Below are 18192 nucleotides of genomic sequence, written 5' to 3'. Positions count from 1 at the left end.
AAGGACAATTTAAATGAATTTTAGCTTATTTTTATGGTCTATTTTTGTATTGGGGGATTTTGTAATATTATTTTCCTTATTTTAATATAAAACATCCTGGAGCAAGTTTCTGTTCAGAATTTGCAACCTTTGAAGACTTTTCAAGAATCTTTGTTTTATGTTCTGCTTTTGTGTTTTTTTAAACCCAAGAGGTATTATTTTGTTATTCTGAACCCAATTGAATGTTAACCTAATGCAATCTGTTTTTTCTCCCTTTTTTAACTGAAAAGAAAATTAGTCAGAATTTCTTTTTTTTTTTTTTTTGGTATGATAAAGCAAGAGTATTTAAAGAGTGTATTTTGTTTGTTTTTGTTATTTGGATAACTAGAGATCTCCTACTTTGCTTCTAGGAGGGGTATCGGACACTTTGTATAGCCTTCAAAGAAATTGCTCCAGATGATTATGAAAGAGTTAACAGACAGCTCATAGAGGCAAAAATGGCCTTACAAGACAGAGAAGAAAAAATGGAAAAGGTTTTCGATGAGATTGAGACAGACATGCATTTAATTGGAGCCACTGCAGTGGAAGACAAGTAACTAGAAAATGATACTCTTGTTATTTTAATGACCAATCATTTAGAGTAGTATCTGTCCAGATTGGTTATTTATTCCAAGCTTTGAAATCTTTGATTTAGCTTTGTCTGTACACCAGATTTTGAACTGTTTGTGGAAATAATTTTTGAGTTAAGTATTTGTGACTTAGAAGAATATGAATCTGTCATCTCTAAGGTCTTTTGAGTACTTCCTATGCCATCCCTTCATTTGTACAGATATTTATGAAGTAGTCTTACTATGTGTAGGAAGTTTTGTGCTAGAGGTATCATTTAGGTGGTGTTTGGTAGAATGGATATGATTTTGACAGACATATGAGCAGAAGGGAAATTCAAAGTAGAGCAAGCAACATGAGAACTCATTGTAACCTGGTTACACAGGTTACACAGACTAGAGCACATTTTTAAAATAATTGGCTCTACCAGACATGATTATAGGGCTCCAAAATTGATCTGCTTGAAAAAATATGTTTTAGATTCTATTTTGGGAGTTTTCTATAAGTAATGAATGTGAATTATCAGGCTTAACCCAAACACAAAGTTATAAACATAGATTCAGCTATATTGGAAGGTTCTAATAGAATTCATACAGTATAATTTGGGCTTCCCTGGTGGCTCAGTGGTAAAGAATCGGCCTGCCAATGCACGAGATGCAGGTTCAATCCCTGGGTCAGGAAGATCCCCTGGAGGAGGAAATGGCAGCCTGCTCAAGTATTCTTGCCTGGGAAATCCCATGGACAGAGGAGCCTGGTTGGCTACAGTCCATGGGGTCACAAAGAGTCAGACCAACTTGCCAACTAAACAACAATTTCATTGTTATTCTCTAGCCAGAAGAAATACAAAGTATCCTTCTTCTGTCCTTCCCTTTGAAAATTATGCTTAAATTGTCTTTTAGAATGTTTGGCTTTCAAGGTCCTCAGGGATGGGAATTTGCTGACTTCTCTCAGTATCTCATTAGGATGTGTCTGGCCTTTTCAGTTTTGAACCACATTAAGTATTTGTAGACAACATAATGAAATATGCTAAAGTGACAATGAGTAAGACCATTTGGTGAGATTCTGAACATTTTAGCTAAGAGTGATGATTCTTATTTCTGTCATTAGATACCAGTAACCTTAAGTGAGGTCATGAACTTTCAAAACCTCATTGTCTGAAATGTACTTTAATAAGTAAAATTATGCCAACAAGAATACGCTTAGAAAGGGTAGAGGATATATAAGAAAAGTAACTATTAAAATATGTCAAGATTCCAAAATTGCTATGAATTATAAGAATATTCTCTTTAACAAGCCTTCTTGCAGAATCTGTGTCAGGAATTTTCAAAGATAACAAGGTTTCCTTTGTGTTCCTAGGCTACAAGATCAAGCCGCTGAGACCATTGAAGCCCTGCATGCCGCAGGTCTGAAAGTCTGGGTGCTTACTGGCGACAAGATGGAGACTGCAAAATCCACCTGCTATGCCTGCCGCCTTTTCCAAACCAACACCGAGCTCTTGGAACTGACCACCAAGACAATTGAAGAAAGCGAAAGGAAAGAGGATCGATTACATGAGTTGTTGACTGAATATCGTAAGAAGCTGCTGCATGAATTTCCTAAAAGTACTAGAAGCCTTAAAAAGTAAGAAAGTCCATCAATTTGTCATATTTAGACCTTGGTACAGATGTAAACCAGAGCTACTTAGGCAGAAGACTCTGTTTTCTCTAATTTAACATTGGTTGGTTGTAGGTGGTTTATCCCTGTGAGTTAGAACCTTCCCTGAGGACTTGGCTAATGGCCTATTTGAGATTATTTGACACTTTTCACCTGTTTCTGTTTTTAAAAAAACCTACACTTCTTGAGCTTTAGAAAAGTGGTTCATTTTCTAAATATTTAGGGTCTGAGTATTTAGTATTGATATCCTGGCCTGGTCCATGTTAAGAAAAAAATATCCCTTTTCATGGTCTCTTAAATTGAATGTAATACAGTCAGTTTCTGTAACAGTTTCTGTGCAGGTTGAGATCCTGGAGCCATTTTCTATGTGAATTTTTATGCTTCAAAGGAGACCAAACACTTGATAGCATAGCCACTTGACTGCTTTCAACAAGCTGCTTAGGAAGAACTTGTAGAACCTAGGGTTCTCAAGGAAAGGCACTGATCCACAGTAGTTCAATACCCAGAGATACGTTGACCGTGGCTTAGGTTTCTCTAAACCAATTACTGGAATTTACCTTGGCCATAAGCAAATCGATTTCCTCTTCTAAATCCAAAGACCCCCTAGGTAATACTATTTCACATTTCTTAAACACACTCTTTGTTCCAGGAACAGCATTAAGCACTTTAAATTATTCTCATTTAATCTTCACAACAACCCAGTAACAACTAATTTTCTTCATGTTAAAAATAGGGAAACTAAGGCTCAGAGAGATGAAGTGACTTATTCGAGATAACACAGCTAATAAGATGTAGAACAGGTCTATCCAATTCCAGAGCCTATGCTTTTAACAACTCTGCTGTATCTCTGTCCTCATCTCTAGGGTTTTCACAGGCTTTAAAAATGAACAACCCACAATCATGAGGCGATGGCCAATTTTAAAACAGCTGTTGTTCTTCTGTTAACTTGGACATGAATGAGAGTAAACAGGTTTTTATTAATTGTCTGTGATAAATGTTTCCTTCCTTTAGCCAAATGGTACTTACAAAGGCAGTCCAGATTACATGTGTTTTACTTGTGCATTTATCTTAATCTGCTCAGGCCATCATAACAAAATACCACAGAGCAGGGGGCTTAAACAATAGAAACTTCTTGCATTTCTGAAGGCCAGAAGTCTGGGATCACGGTGCCAACATGGCTGAGTTCTGGTGAGGTTCCCCCTGCCTGGCTTGCAGAAAGTGGGCTGTATCCTTTCTTAGCTGAGAGAGAGGAAGCTCTGATGTCTCTTCCCCTTCTTATAAGGATATTGATCCCATCATGAGGGCCCCACCCTCATGACTTCATCTAGACCTCTCTATCTCACAAAGGCCTCATTTCCAAATACCCTCACCCTGAGGGTTAGGGTTCAACATGGGACTTGATGAGAGACACAGTTAAATCTACAGCACCATTCAGCAGCTCTTGGGCACTTGTGTAAAAGCCAGGGCTTATGGAAAATTGTACTTGCCATCTCAAAACATTTCCTCTTCCTCATTCATCTGCAGTTGGGTAAAGTCTTTCCCCAAGTTACACAATCATGAGACACAGAATCCCTTTCACCAACTTCTGCTCCTTCTGTCTCTTCCACTGTAAATCCGCCCCCAAGCCCTACCCATGTTCTTGTTCTCTCCACTGGGGCTTTATCAGATTCCTAGTAATTTGTGCCTCAAAGCACTTAAGCCCCTCTGCCCAATGACTGGTCCTTAGGTGTAAAGCACTGCCCATATCATAACCCTGCTCAGAAACCTTTAGTGGATCTCCATTACCCACAGAATTAGGTCATATCAAAGACCCCAGGTGACCTTTTCAACTTATTTTCCTAGTGTACCACACATACTGGAGAAATGGCAACCCACTCCAGTATTCTTGCCTTGGGAAATCCCATGGACAGAGGAGCCTGGTGGGCTACAGTCCATGGAGTCGCAAAGAGTCGGACACAACTAAAGCAACTTAACACACACACCACACATACATTCTCTCTTTCTTCACCTCTCTGTCCTTTCAAGTTCCATTTCAGATGTCATACCTCATAAAGAACCCATTGTTCTTTCCTGGTGTGTATTTATTCTCCCAATCACTGGATATTAACCTTTTTTTTTTTTTTTTACAGTCATAACACATTATATGTGTCTTTTATTTATTTATTTATTTTTTTACTTTAGAATATTGTATTGGTTTTGCCATACATCAACATGCATCTGCCACGGGTGTACACGTGTTCCCCATCCTGAACCCCTCTCCCACCTCCCTCCCCATACCATCCCTCTGGGTCATCCCAGTGCACCAGCCCCAAGCTTGGGGCTTATATTAACCTTTTTAAAAATTATTTTATTTTATATTGGAGTACAATTGATTAACAGTATTGTGTTAGTTTCAGGTGTATAGCAAAGTGATTCAGTTTTGTATGTATCTATTCTTTTCAGATGTTAACCATTTATCATGTTTAGTGGGGCATCTTCTCTCATGTGTGCCTCTTTCACCCCAAGGAGATTTTCTAGTCTCCAGAAAAAGCTTAGTTAATAATTCTTTCTGTTTTTCTGTATGGCTTAGTTAGAGTTGATGTTTACAGATATTGCTTGATTGATTATTGAGCCACTGTTTTCTGTACATTGTCAGCTCTGTGAGTAGGGGAGCAAAGGAATGCATGATTGATATCTCTTTAATTAGTGAATATAACATGCTCATAATAGTGTGAAACAAAATATGGAAGGAAGGAATGATGAGGCATATTAAGCTCTCACTACTTATAGTCTGTAAAACAGCAGCTCTTTAAACAGTAAACTTTGAGAAGCATAACATTAGACGAATGAATCTGTAATGATGAGACCCTGCTGTGTTTAACACTTCTGCAGCGATTCTCAAATGGCACCCAAGATTGCCTGAGCAGAAATTGATTAATTGCTGGTTTTTTCATAATTGCAAAAATATGAAATGTTAATTGGTAGCATTTTTTCAGTTGTAAGATTTTCCTCCATATGGTTTTCTTAAATAGTTGGCACCCATTATATTTGTCTTTCCTGGCAACTAATACTGCTCAGTCCTGGCTATGCATGCAAATAACCTATGGAGCCTTTTAAAACACACCTATATATTGGGTTGGCCAAAATGTCCATTCGGGTTTTTCCATGTTATGAATGAACCTATTCTGGAAAAACCCAGGTGAACTTTTTGGCCAACCCAGTCTAACCAAGCTCTGTCTAAGACACTCAGATTTAATTTGTCTGTGGATAAACCTTGAACATGGGCTTTTTTAAAAGCTGCCTAAGTGACTCTAATGGGAAAGCTATGGTCGAAAATCACTAATCTAGTATAATATGATACTTACTTAAAGAACATAAATCATTGTATGGAATTCTTTAATGAACACTTTGTCTTTTTGGTAGTCTGTCATATTTGAGAAGCCAGATTTATTGATAGGTTTTGTCAGTCAGGCAAAAATGTTAAGAATATCTTCTGTGATTTGTATACCCCAAAGCCATTTTGTCTTTTCCCTGCATCGTTCAGTTTTCAGATTGACTAATGATTTGTCTTCATATCAAAGTTTTACAGATTGAACTGTAATTTCCAAAATTCATCTTGAGTTTCTTATATGGGGACTGGCTACTAGATTTTCATTAGTTTTATATTTAGAACTTAGTGACAGCTATCTGGGCAACTTGAGCCTCAAAGATGTGATAGAAAGTCTCTATTGTGCCATTAATAGAAATGGTTGCTTCTTCAGAATTCACAGGTCCAGGAACCAGATTGATGATAAGTCTGCTTTTTGTGGTTTTTTCAAGTTCCTAAAAAGCAATGTATAGTAGATTCAAATATATTTGCATTATTTTTCTTTTTCAGAGCGTGGACAGAACATCAGGAATACGGATTAATCATTGATGGCTCCACTCTGTCTCTTATATTAAACTCTAGTCAAGACTCTGGTTCTAACAATTACAAAAGCATTTTCCTACAGATCTGCATGAAGTGCACAGCAGTGCTCTGCTGTCGGATGGCCCCGTTACAGAAAGCTCAGGTAACTGGATATTAGTTGATGTTCCATTCTGGGTACTTCTGTACACATACATACAAATGATCACTTTTAATTCTCTTCAAAGGGCCCTGAGTACCTTATTATATCTTCCCTGGCCTCTTCCTCTGTGTGGTCCAACTCAGGAGCCTTCCCACCAATTTGAATTAAACCTGTGCTTCACCTTGTTGTCCCCTCAAGCTGGCTGTCCAGTTGCTCACCTTCCAAACTTCTCTAATGAGTGCTTGGTGCCTGCTGCCTTCATCCCACTACTCCTGGCTCCACTGTTCCATTTTGCTCCGTGCATACTTTCTTCCCATCTTAGTCTGTAGGATCTCTTGGACGAGAGCAGCAAACTCCATGCCGAATCCATTGCACTGTCTTCCATTTTCTCGTCCTTTCTCCATTGCAGTCGACACTGCAATTATGTCCCCATTTAAACTCTCCTAGCTTGGTTTCTGTGATAGTCCACGGTCCTCTTTTTTTTGCATCTTGGCAACATGGTGTTTTTTGTTTCATCCTCGGTCTTCTCCCTGATTATCAGGTTTTTCTGGGGCTGTGTCTTTCATTTGCTTTTCACTTACATCCTATCTTTGGATAAGCACATCCTTTTCTATGACTCTGACTAACTTGTCCTTTTTGTTAAGTCACATATTTCTAGCTGCCTGCTAGACAGCTCTATGTGGACTCCCTCTGTAACATTAAATTCTAGTATCCAAGACAGATATTTATAATTTTCTCCTTCAAGCCAGTTTGGGTTATCCTTTTTCTTTATTATTCCTGTCACCAGTGACATTATTCTTTTGCTCCCCAAGTCTCCAAACTGCCTTTGACCCTTTGCTTCTCACTCACTCCATATAATCACCATGTCCTGTTGTTCCTACCTTTTGTCATAGCTCTCATTTTGGTGCCATCTTCTTAAACCTTTTATCTTCATCCTAGTGCAAGCAAGCCCTCAGGACTTTATACACAGAGTGTTTCATTTAATCTTACTAATCCCCTTGCTTTCTCCCTTCCCCCTTCCATATCTTTCCCCATACTCCCAAATTAATCTTGTTAAAACTGTCCGTCTCCCATCATATATTCTCGCTCAGAACCTTTCATTAGTTTCCTAGTCCCTTAGGATGAATGGCAGATGACTCAGTGTGGCAGCCACCCCTGTTGACCCTTTCCATGTGTCTGTACACACTTTGAGTCCACCATCACTCCCATATCCAGCGTGAATCCTCCACTCCTATTGGCTGTTCCCCTTTTGTGTCCCTTCCCATGTGCCATTCTCATGCCAACTTCCAGGACTTCCCTCATATCATTTCCTCATCTGGAATTGTCTCTGAATTCCTCTTGACCTAACAAAAATTGTATTCTTAACAAAACCCAGTGCAGAGGCCACCCACCATGTGCTGTCTTTTCCAGCTCCTCCAGCTTGCATTGATCTGCTTCACCTTGCCTCCTTGTACTCACTGCATCTCTGGAACCTTAGAGTGTTAGGTACACAACTTTTCACTTCTGTGTACACTGTATTCTTTTATATGTGTTGGTCTTGCTTCTTCCCATCCCTCAACTGCTTGCTCTAGACCCAGGGACTGGTGCTGTGTCTTTGGCTTCTCCTTTACAGACTCCATCCCCTACCATGCACAGGCATGTGCATGCACCCAGCCCATCCTAATTGAGGGAATCCTCTCTCCCTACCTTCTCACTTTCAGTTTCTACTGCAATCATATGCTCTTCTTTTCTTCAAGCTTCACAGCCTCTGTTAGCCCCAGCTGGGGAAGCAGATCCTATCAGAACAATATCCATAGAAATCTGTCCCTCTAATCAAAGGCAATACCTCTTTCCCCTACATTTATTTTCCCCCTACATTCATTGTCTGCTGCTCAGATTGGTCACCTGGGTTTTGACTGCTCCACTGCCCAGGCCAGTACCTGAATTCCTAACACCATGCTGCTTCTCCCACCCAGAACATGGAGCACCGCCCTCCTCCATCATTCAGTCCTTAGTCTCTTTTATTTCTCTCACTATCATCACCTCTTCCAGAATATCACCTACCATCTACTATCACCTACTCATAGGTGTTTTTCAAATCACTTCTCCAGTCCCAGTCTTTGGAGTTCCACTTGATTTCTCCAGTTGCTTACTGAATATGTTTTCTTGGGTGTGTCATTATCACCTCAATTCAACCTTCTCTAGAGTCCAGTTGTCATTTTCGTTGTCTTTTTTTACAAGTGTTACTGAGCTCACTCTACTTCTAGATCTGTATGTTAACGTCTCCTCTGCTTTACCCTTCCATGTGCTCTCAGTCATGAAATTCTGCCCATTTCCTAGTACATTGTCTTTTCCATCTCTTTCCATTACCTTCCATGTCCAGGACTTTAACAGCTCATTGAACTCCATGTCGACTAACTTCTCTCTTAGCCTGCAGTCTAGCCTTTTCTTCTCATTTCTCCTTTCTCCTGCACCCTGTTACCACTTTTATAATATGGCCCCATATTATATTATCTACCTGTCCATGTCCCCTTTATGAAACTCAATTGGTCTGGTCAAATCAGACCCATTTTCTGAGCATATATTGGACTTAACTGTCAGTATGCCTTAGATTATGCTCTTCCCTTTCCGTGGAATACTCCTCCAAACCCTTTTCCCCATCCATGCACATCTTACCAGTCCTTTATGGTTTAGATCAACCCATGCTTCCTTCTATAAAATCATTTCTCATCACTCTGGCCTGTAGTGTCCTCTCCCTTCTCTGACATCATAGGCCTTATGTGGACAACTTAGAAGTTGTCATATATTCTCTTGCATAAATATTGAGTATTATTACCTTTTATTGTTAATCTGGTTCTCTGATATTATTGTATCCATTCCCCATTATATGCTTCCTGAGGTGTGTGACCCAGCCACATATCCTTTTTGAGTATTTGCATTTCACTTTTGCACATTGTGTTGCATATAGTTATAGCAGATCAATAAATACTTTTTGGTAAATTGATTTCTTTTTTGTGAGGCTATCTAGAGATTGAAGACTTCTTAATCTCAGTGACCTGGAACTTGTGAAAAAAAATTTGATGTTTATCTATCTAGATCTTTCATGGGCTTATGGTCCATAGCAATATATCCTTTTATCTTTCTGCAACGACTGGCTTTCATCTTTTTAATCTGTATTTGCATGCCGAAGCTGTCACCCTTGATAATTTTATTGCCTTCCCTAGACCTTTTCTGACTGCATTTTTCTTCTTTTAGGTCATTACTGCATACAGTATAATAAGTGCAATTAGTTAAACCAGTAATGTAGCCTATTAAAAACAAATTTACTTTTGTCTTTGACTCACTGATTATTTCTGGCACTCATAAAGTTTTTATTTTTTTTAATTTAAATTTATTTATTTTAATTGGAGGCTAATTACTTTGCAATATTGTATTGGTTTTGCCATACATGAGCCAAGTTGAAGTGAAGGATTGGGGAAAACCTGGCATTTCCTAGTAACATCATTTTTGTGTCAAATGGATTGGGCGTCAGGTTTTTTTGGTATGCAATTTAACTAAAACCTGACTGAATTTTGTTTAAAGAAAAGACTGCAGGGTGGTTTTGCCTCATATAAATTATTTTTAATCTATGTGGGAATGGATTTTATTTATGTTACCTGGTGAAAGCCTTTGAGAGTACAAAATTTTTGCAAGACATTATTCAACTACTGATTTACATAAGCTGTTTAAAAGCTGCTAGATTCCAAGGGGTTTTGAGGGTTGACACATAAAGCAGTCATTGGTAGGAGGACAGCCACTTACCCAATATTCTTCCCACAGTAACTCTGCCAGGAGAAGGTTTCCTTTATTCAGTACCTACCGTGAACACAGCATTGAGCTGCACTGTGCCATCAACATGTGGCACAGTGTCTTTAAAAGACACTCAGGGAATGATGATGCATTATACACATCTCAGGCATCTTTCTGCAAAGGTCATCCATCACCTTTAGGGTGCCCCCTTTTAAAATGCAGCTACCTGTATGAGGGATCAAATCATATTGAGCACTCAAAGATTTGGTAAAGTTTAGTTGGCAGCTAGATGGAAATAAGGGTTGGGGTGTACCCAGGGGTGGTTGGAGTGTCAGCAGGGAGGAGAGAGGCAGGGGTGACCAAAGCCATTATCCTCTCACTGCCCACTTTTGTCCTGGTTGCCCCATGCATATTACCCTAAATCAGCTCTCTGGTCTCCACTCTCTCCTTCACTACCTGATCTGAAAGGATATGTGAAGCAGTGACAAGAGGGGATGCATTCTGCTCTCTAATGTGGGTAGAAGGCATGGATTAGACAGTTCATCCATTAGCAAAACCAGAAACAAGTGGGCACTTGGTGTTACGTTTTGAAAAGCTGTGTTGTTCTTCCCTGAGAATTCGACACTATTATATGCACAGACCACCTTTCTGTTTGCATAGCTTCCATTTACAAGTGTGAAAGAGGCAAATACCCCCATAGAGTACAACCTCACATTCTGCTTTGACCTTTTCTATACCTCTCTTGTATTTAACGTTTAGATTGTAAGAATGGTGAAGAATTTAAAAGGCAGCCCAATCACACTGTCGATAGGTGATGGTGCCAATGATGTTAGCATGATCTTGGAATCCCATGTGGGCATAGGTAAGAAACATCTAATGAGATGGCAGCTGTAAGGTATCAGTATTGCTTTTAGGTAGAGTGGTCTTATTCTAGAGATTGTTTTGGTTGTTCATCTTGAATTTGAATTCGGGAATGATCATTGTTAATTAAATGAAGGTTCTCATCTGACCATGGAATATGCCCATGCATAAGTCCTACCCCTGGTGGGAATGTAGCAATACCAGGCTGGAGGATATTATTTTATTAGCCAAGTAAACCAAATTTCTGAAACCTCCTGGCTGTGTGATTGATCATTTAGCTCTCATTTTTGCCAGCATGCAGGAAATTTTATTGATTTTTCACCACTGGCCAGATCGCCTGCTTATGTTGCTGCACTGTATCTTTTGTGGTCCTTAACTGCTTGGAACTCAGAAATGATAACTGGCTGGCTGATTTTCCTCATGCCAATATCTGTGCGTGGTTGTGTGGGCTGTAGTGGTGAATTTACATGTTGGCATGCAACAGCAGCTTCTCTATGACTTCACCATTTTGCCCCCTGTTAAGTTTCTGGGAGGCAGCAATCCTAACACCCCAGAATTTTTTTGGAGGGGGAGAAATAATAGCATTATTAGTATTTTGGAGATTATTGTAAAGCAGTTTGGATTCCCAAATTCTTTCCATTTGGAAGTAACCCTATTTACTGTGGAACTCTAGTTCGACTCATGGGCTATTGACTAGAAATGGCCTGAAGCCACTTGAGCTCATTGGCTCAAGCTTGAGCATGGGCTGCTACTCAGCCTTGCAGGACATTTGATCTTGTCTAAGATGTCCATAGTGCATTTTATCCATGCCAAAAGGTCCTTGAAATTCTGTTGTTTAGTCGCTAAGTCGTGTCTGACTCTTTTGTGACACTATGGACCGTAGCCTGCCCCGCTACTTTGTCCATGAGATTCTCCAGGCAAGAATACTGGAGTGGGTTGCCATGCCCTCCTCCAGGCGAACTCCCCTTCCCTCCAGGGATTGAACCCGCATCTCCTGTATTGGCAGGTGGATTCTTTACCACAGAGCCACCTGAGAAGCCCCCTTGAAATTTGGTGCTGTCCAGAACTATTTGGTGTGGACTAAGTATGCTCATGGGCATTTTGGACAAGAGCAAATTTCAAGGATCTTTGGTGTGAACCAGCTGCTTTGGAGAAGGAAATGGCAACCCATTCCAGTGTTCTTGCCTGGAGAATCCCAGGGACGGGGGAGCCTGGTGGGCTGCCGTCTATGGGGTCGCACAGAGTCGGACACGACTGAAACGACTTAGCAGCAGCAGCGGCAGCGGCAGCAGCTGCTTTATGGACATTTTGGACAGGACTAAGTGTTAACTAACCACTGCTCAGAGTATCATTTGGTATGAGGACTTAACCATCTCATTACAACTCTTCAATTTACTCTTAAACCATAAACCCCAGGTTTCTGAGTTGCTTTAGTATAGCACCTAGTCTGGTGCCATATATAATTAATCACTTACCAAGTACTTTCAAGATATTTTTCAGATTAAATTTTTTCCTCAGTATAATTTTTGCCTTATCATGATTAAAATAATGATTTCATTAATTGTTTTATGTTTTGTTATAAATAGGTAATTGCCAATTAAACAATTTTACTTTTTATTGATAAATCTCACCGATAAAAGCACTTTTTGCTTAAGAAAACAGTGCTAAACTATTCAGTTGAACTGTACTTGTAAGCAAGAAAAACATGGAAGTAACAGATGAGGTGGTTACTTACTCTATAAAAATACCCTATAGAAATTGTCTTATTTTAGGTATTAAAGGCAAAGAAGGTCGCCAAGCATCCAGGAATAGCGATTATGCGGTCCCAAAATTTAAACATTTAAAGAAACTGCTGTTGGCTCATGGACATCTATATTATGTGAGAATTGCACACCTTGTCCAGTATTTCTTCTATAAGGTATGTGATAAAATATTTGTAATTTATGAGAGTTTAACACAGCATTGACTTAGCTTGGTTATAGGGTTTTTTTGTTCTTTCTTCATATTTCTTTTAGTGTCTTAGCCCTGAAATTTGTGGTCAGTAAAACAGAGGCGGTCTATTTAATGAATCAGAAGCCAGAAATTCCTTTTAATGAAAGAGATTTGAGATGAAAATTTTTAAGTAAACTTTCTTAAAGTATAGTTTAAATACAGTACAGTGTACCCATTAAATGTTAATAGCTTGATTTTGACAAATGTTTACATCCATGTAACTACCACCAGAATCAAATATTGACCATCTCTATCACCCCAGAAAGTTCCCTTGTGCTTTTCCAATCTTCTCCACCCTTGCACCAAACAATGACTTATCCTATTGACATTACTATATGATATATAGTAATATAAATGATATATAAATTTAGATATAATTTATGCAACATATACGTTAGGTTTACCTGTTTTAACCGTGTACCAGAACTTGATCTCCTATCCTATATTCTGTTCTGTTTATTTTTTTCAAGTTTTTTCAGTTTTCATTTTGAGATAATTTCATACTTTTTAAAAGTTGCAAAATTAGTGAAATCTCGTATACTGTCTGCTCAGTTTTGCCAACTGTTAGCACATTAGATAACACAGAGCATAGTTACCAAGATCAATAAATTGATATTAATTAGCACATTATTAACTAGTCTATATACTGTATTGGAATTTTGCTAATGGTCCCACAGATACTTGTTTTGTGGTCCATTTCAGGTTCATGCCTGCATTTAAGGATCCTGATCTCCTTAGTCTTCTTTAACCTGGGATAGTTCCTGTCTTTTTTGTCTTTATGATCTTAACATGTTTGAAGAATGCTGGCCATTGAGTTAGTTGAATGTCCCTCAATTTGGGTTTGTCTAATATTTGCCTGTTATTAGATTCAAGTTTGGGCACAATTACCACAGAAGCATTATTGCAACCTACTGAGGGCATCATATCAGGAGGATGTGTTGTCAGGATGTCCCATTCATGATAATGTCAACTTTGATACATTGATTCAGATGGTGTTTTGAGGGTCTCAGGACACCTCAGTTTTGCTTGTGTAATTTTGTTTGAAAAAAGCATTCTCCCATTAAACCAGATACTTTATTTTGTGTTGAAATTCATTACCATCATTCATTGTTACTCAGATTGTCACAGACCTGGCGCCCATGTCCTTTCACCATGTCCCCATCATTAACTTTTTATTTTATTGTGATGACATGTAATAAGAGCTCTATCTCCTTAACAGATTATTAGGTGGAAGAATACAGTCCTGTTAAGTATAGCAGATCTCTAGAACTTACTAAAACGTTATACCCATTGGATATACCCATGCCTGACCATCACCTTTTTTTAAGTCTTGTCTGTTTTCTGGTACTACATGATGTTCTAGGCGCCTCTTGTATTTTTTCCTTCCTGAGTCCTGGATTCAGACTTTTCTCCAAGGATCTCTGGTCCTTTTTTTTAACAAGTGGTATTTAGAAATGTAGATCTGGTGCTCATTGTGCTCATTGTCATTGGTATCCATATAAACTCAATACTTGAACTCAGTTTGTATGGATACCTTTGATTAAAGCCAACACCACAAGTTTCATTCTATCTAACCTTTCCCTTTTCCATATTAGTAACTCCTTTCTTCACAGAGTCGGACACGACTGAGCAACTGAACTGAACTCTTTTCTTCAGCAGTGAGAAACCTGGTTCTCATTTGCATTATTTATTTATTTGCTAAATCCTCAAGTTTATACTTAAAGTAGTTCCAGAATTGCTAACTCAAATATTCCTGTGAGAAACAAGCCTGACTAACTTGAGAAATATGTGTGTGTGCACTTCTGTCTTTAGCTCTTTAGCCTTAGAGTATGTAGTCAAAGTACTGTTTCCAAAGTTACTTTTTTTTTTCCTCCTTTTCCACCATTTTGGTGTGGTTATGTTATTTATATAGAGTCTACGGGGCCTTGGACTCAGTAACTTAACAGCCTCACGTGGGGATGGATGGTTATTCTCTCTTACCTCCCCCTTGAAGGGGAGCCCATGAGCTTTGGCCATACATATCTGCCTGGCATTCTGACCCTGTTCCAGAAGCTTGTTTGCCTCTGTAAGAGTTTGGCCTGCAATTCAAGCAACTGCCACCAGATGGAAGGAACACTCTGTTAAGAAAAACAAAACAAGTATTAAGATGGCTAATGTTTACCAGTGATCAGTAAGTTACATATCCCTGTTCTCAATTTAGCGGGTTATTTATGCAGAAACCCTCTGTCTTCATTAGAATCTCTGTGCCCATTGTCACCTTAGTTACTGACTTAGCATAATTCCTTTATTATGCTGCCTTTCACCCCAAGATGATCTCTAATATGTTTGCCCACTCTGGCTGAGCTAAGATGCCTTCCTTCCTCTTATCTTGCCTTTGCATCTTCCAGTTGTTATTGCCCTGCAGTGACGGGTCTTCCTCCTTTCTGTTTCTCCACTCAGTTACATAATTCATCCAGGTTAATGTTTAGAAAATGCCACTTTTCAACTTGTCCTCCAGAAACTTCACTCTCCTTTGTCTAAGAATTAGTCTGGCTTTTAAGGCACCCCACCCTGTGCTACGTGATATGTTTAAAATACATATGGTCTTGCCTTGGTTCCTGCTATCACCATATCGTATTCATCTTTAACACCTAGTTCACAGTCTAACTTCTTTTTTCATTCAATCAACAAATATGCTTGAATGTGTTACCATGTGCCAAGCGTTATTTCAGGCCCTTCAGAATTCATAATGGAATAAGACAGGCAAAGTCCTTATTTTCATGGAACTGTTACTCTAATGGGAGAGTCAGACCTCCCCTTCCCACAAAGCACCCCCATAATCCACACCTAGCACTGTCTCTTCTTCAGAGCACTTCTTTTATATACATAAAGTACTATAGACTGACAGTATTTTGCATTCTGCCAGAATTGATCCATGCAAATGAGTGTTGCCCTTCCAGAGGATGACCTTGGGAGCTCTGACACTCTGGTGCTGTAGGACTTATTCAAAACACGTGTAGCAGTTTTCTTTAGAAATGTCCTCCACAGCCTGCAATGTATTTACCTAAATATCCTCAGCTGCGGCAGAGGAGCCACTGGATTTTTAAAAACAGCCTCAAGTCTCCCAGAATGGGAAATTAGCTAAGTGAGAACGTGTGACAGAAGGAAAGAGATGGTTTTTTGACGTGGCTCAAAAATGGACTATTGAAGGGGCTGCCCAAAGAGAAATCCAGAGACACGTGAGCAAGTGACAGCAGTGCTCAAAGACAGTCAAAGCCTATACTGAAGGACAGCACACTTTTTGAAAACATTAGTGCCGGTAGTTTTGCCTGAAGATGTTAATTTAATTTTAGTATTTATCCTCTCACCTGGTGGCTTTTACTGCCTTATGCATTCTCAGCTTGTATTTTTTAAATCTGTTTTTCATATTCTCCCAGTTAAGTGATAACTCGCTTAGAAATGAGAGGTTTTGTTTTTTTGTATCACACAGTGTCATCTTCACTTGTAGTAGATGATCGATAATAATAATTGGTTGTTTAATGAGGCAGTAACAAAGGCAATAAACCATTAGTTGATACTTGTTTGTGTCAATATATACTGTAATAATTTCCTGACTATTTATTGGCATTAACAGACTTTAAAATATACACTTAGAGCTTTATGTCAGTCTACTTTGTGATGATTTTACAAACCCACTTGGCATTTAAGGTGCAGTACCATTAGGTGTTCATATTATATGAGCTCATTTCTTTTCTAGAACACCAAGAGGATCTCATAAAGTAAGTGAGGTTATCTTCTGCCTGGGAAGAGCAGACGTTGATACCAATATGAATGTAATCTATTGTTTTGAATTGTTTCCTTACAACTCAGGAGTAGAAGTTATTGCACTGTGACATTAGAAGCATTTAGGACTGCCTATACTACTGAGTACAGTTTCCTGTTTTAGTTTCAAAAAGTTGATGGAGTGAAACATATTAAACCTTTTCTTCATTTTTTTTTCCAGAACCTTTGTTTCATTTTGCCACAGTTTTTGTACCAGTTCTTCTGTGGATTCTCACAGCAGGTTGGTTTCCCTAGGTATTTGTTGTAATGTAGTTTATACTTGCTGTTAATAAATTACTTTTTGTGTACTGGATTGTAGAGACTTAAAGAGGTATATCCAAAATAAAAGGATTTTTTTTTCCTCTTGGTTCAACAGTTGATCTTCTTGGCCAGGTTTTTGACCAATAGCAAAATTTTATGTCTTTGCTTCAGTAATGGTCTTATTGTTATTTTCTTTTTGAAAGTTATTTGGTACATCCTATTAGAATTGAGATCCTTTTAAAAAAACTTTTTGTCAGTGTATATAATGTTTTCCAATAACTTTAAAATGTTATACTATATTTATATTTCATCAAATAAAATTTTTTATCTTTACATTTTCTCAAGTTGATTTTCTAGGAAAAAAAAATGATGTTTAAGCTAGCCAAGAAGCAGTAATTTCTGGATAAAGCCTTGGATTAGTTAAAGAATTCTATACTTGTAGCCCTCTGTAGTTTTCTGAACATTTTTTGCATACAGAATGTGCTATATGTTGACTTGATATGTAAGTGGTTGGGTGAGCAGGCACGTTTGTAGGTTTCTTTTAACAGCTGAAATACATTTTGCATTGCTTCTAGTGGAAGTATAGCTAACTAAGGGAGCTATAATGCTCAATGACTCAGAAATTTTGTAGTTTACCTATGATCAATTCAGTGATTTTTACCAAGTTGAGCTTCTGGTAACATCATCACAGGTATTAGAAACTAAGTTTCTATATTTCAAGGCCTGCCACATTCCTCATGATAGGAAGTGATTTTTTTCCTAATTTCTTGGCAGTATTTTTAGAGAATGTATTCTTTCCAATGGGAAGTGACTGCTGTCTTTCTCTTAAACTTGCCTCTTTGCTATATGGTATGCTGTCTCTTATATCAGTTCCATGTCATCAGCCCCACAATGCCTGCTAAGCTGATCACTTTATGAATTAGTTATCTACTGGCTGTAGGACGTGCCATAAGCCTTCTTGTATTAGAAAGTAACAGCATTGGTAACAGTTTTTTAAAATTCTGATAGTTACACTTTCCTTGAACATTCAGATTGGTATTGCTCAAAATATTTTTAATTCCTCACTTTCATGGATGATGAATGCAAGTTTTAAAGACACTTTGAAATTTTGAAGCAAACTGATACAAGGAAGCTTGCTTTTAAAACCATGTTGACCAAACAAAAATTGTATGAAGAAAGAAACCCTGGGTTTTTGAAACCCTGGGCTGTCAGGGGTCTGCTTAGGTTCTCATAGGAGTTGATG

At 38.5% G+C, this 18192-nt stretch overlaps 1 protein-coding gene across 3 annotated transcripts in view; it reads left to right on the top strand.

The window, feature by feature from the left end:
- Nucleotides 1–18192, top strand: part of ATP11C (ATPase phospholipid transporting 11C) — a 168682-nt gene that overhangs the window by 116866 nt on the left and 33624 nt on the right. For all 3 annotated transcript variants that reach the window (NM_001293100.1, NM_001435168.1, NM_001435169.1), the window contains 6 exon segments: nucleotides 390–571; nucleotides 1942–2205; nucleotides 6095–6269; nucleotides 10794–10896; nucleotides 12668–12813; nucleotides 16870–16929. In NM_001293100.1, coding sequence (NP_001280029.1) covers nucleotides 390–571; nucleotides 1942–2205; nucleotides 6095–6269; nucleotides 10794–10896; nucleotides 12668–12813; nucleotides 16870–16929 — 930 coding nt within the window.

Source organism: Bos taurus, chromosome X (genome assembly GCF_002263795.3).
Source record: "Bos taurus isolate L1 Dominette 01449 registration number 42190680 breed Hereford chromosome X, ARS-UCD2.0, whole genome shotgun sequence".
NCBI lineage: Eukaryota > Metazoa > Chordata > Mammalia > Artiodactyla > Bovidae > Bos > Bos taurus.
This window is presented reverse-complemented; position numbering and strand designations above follow the sequence as displayed.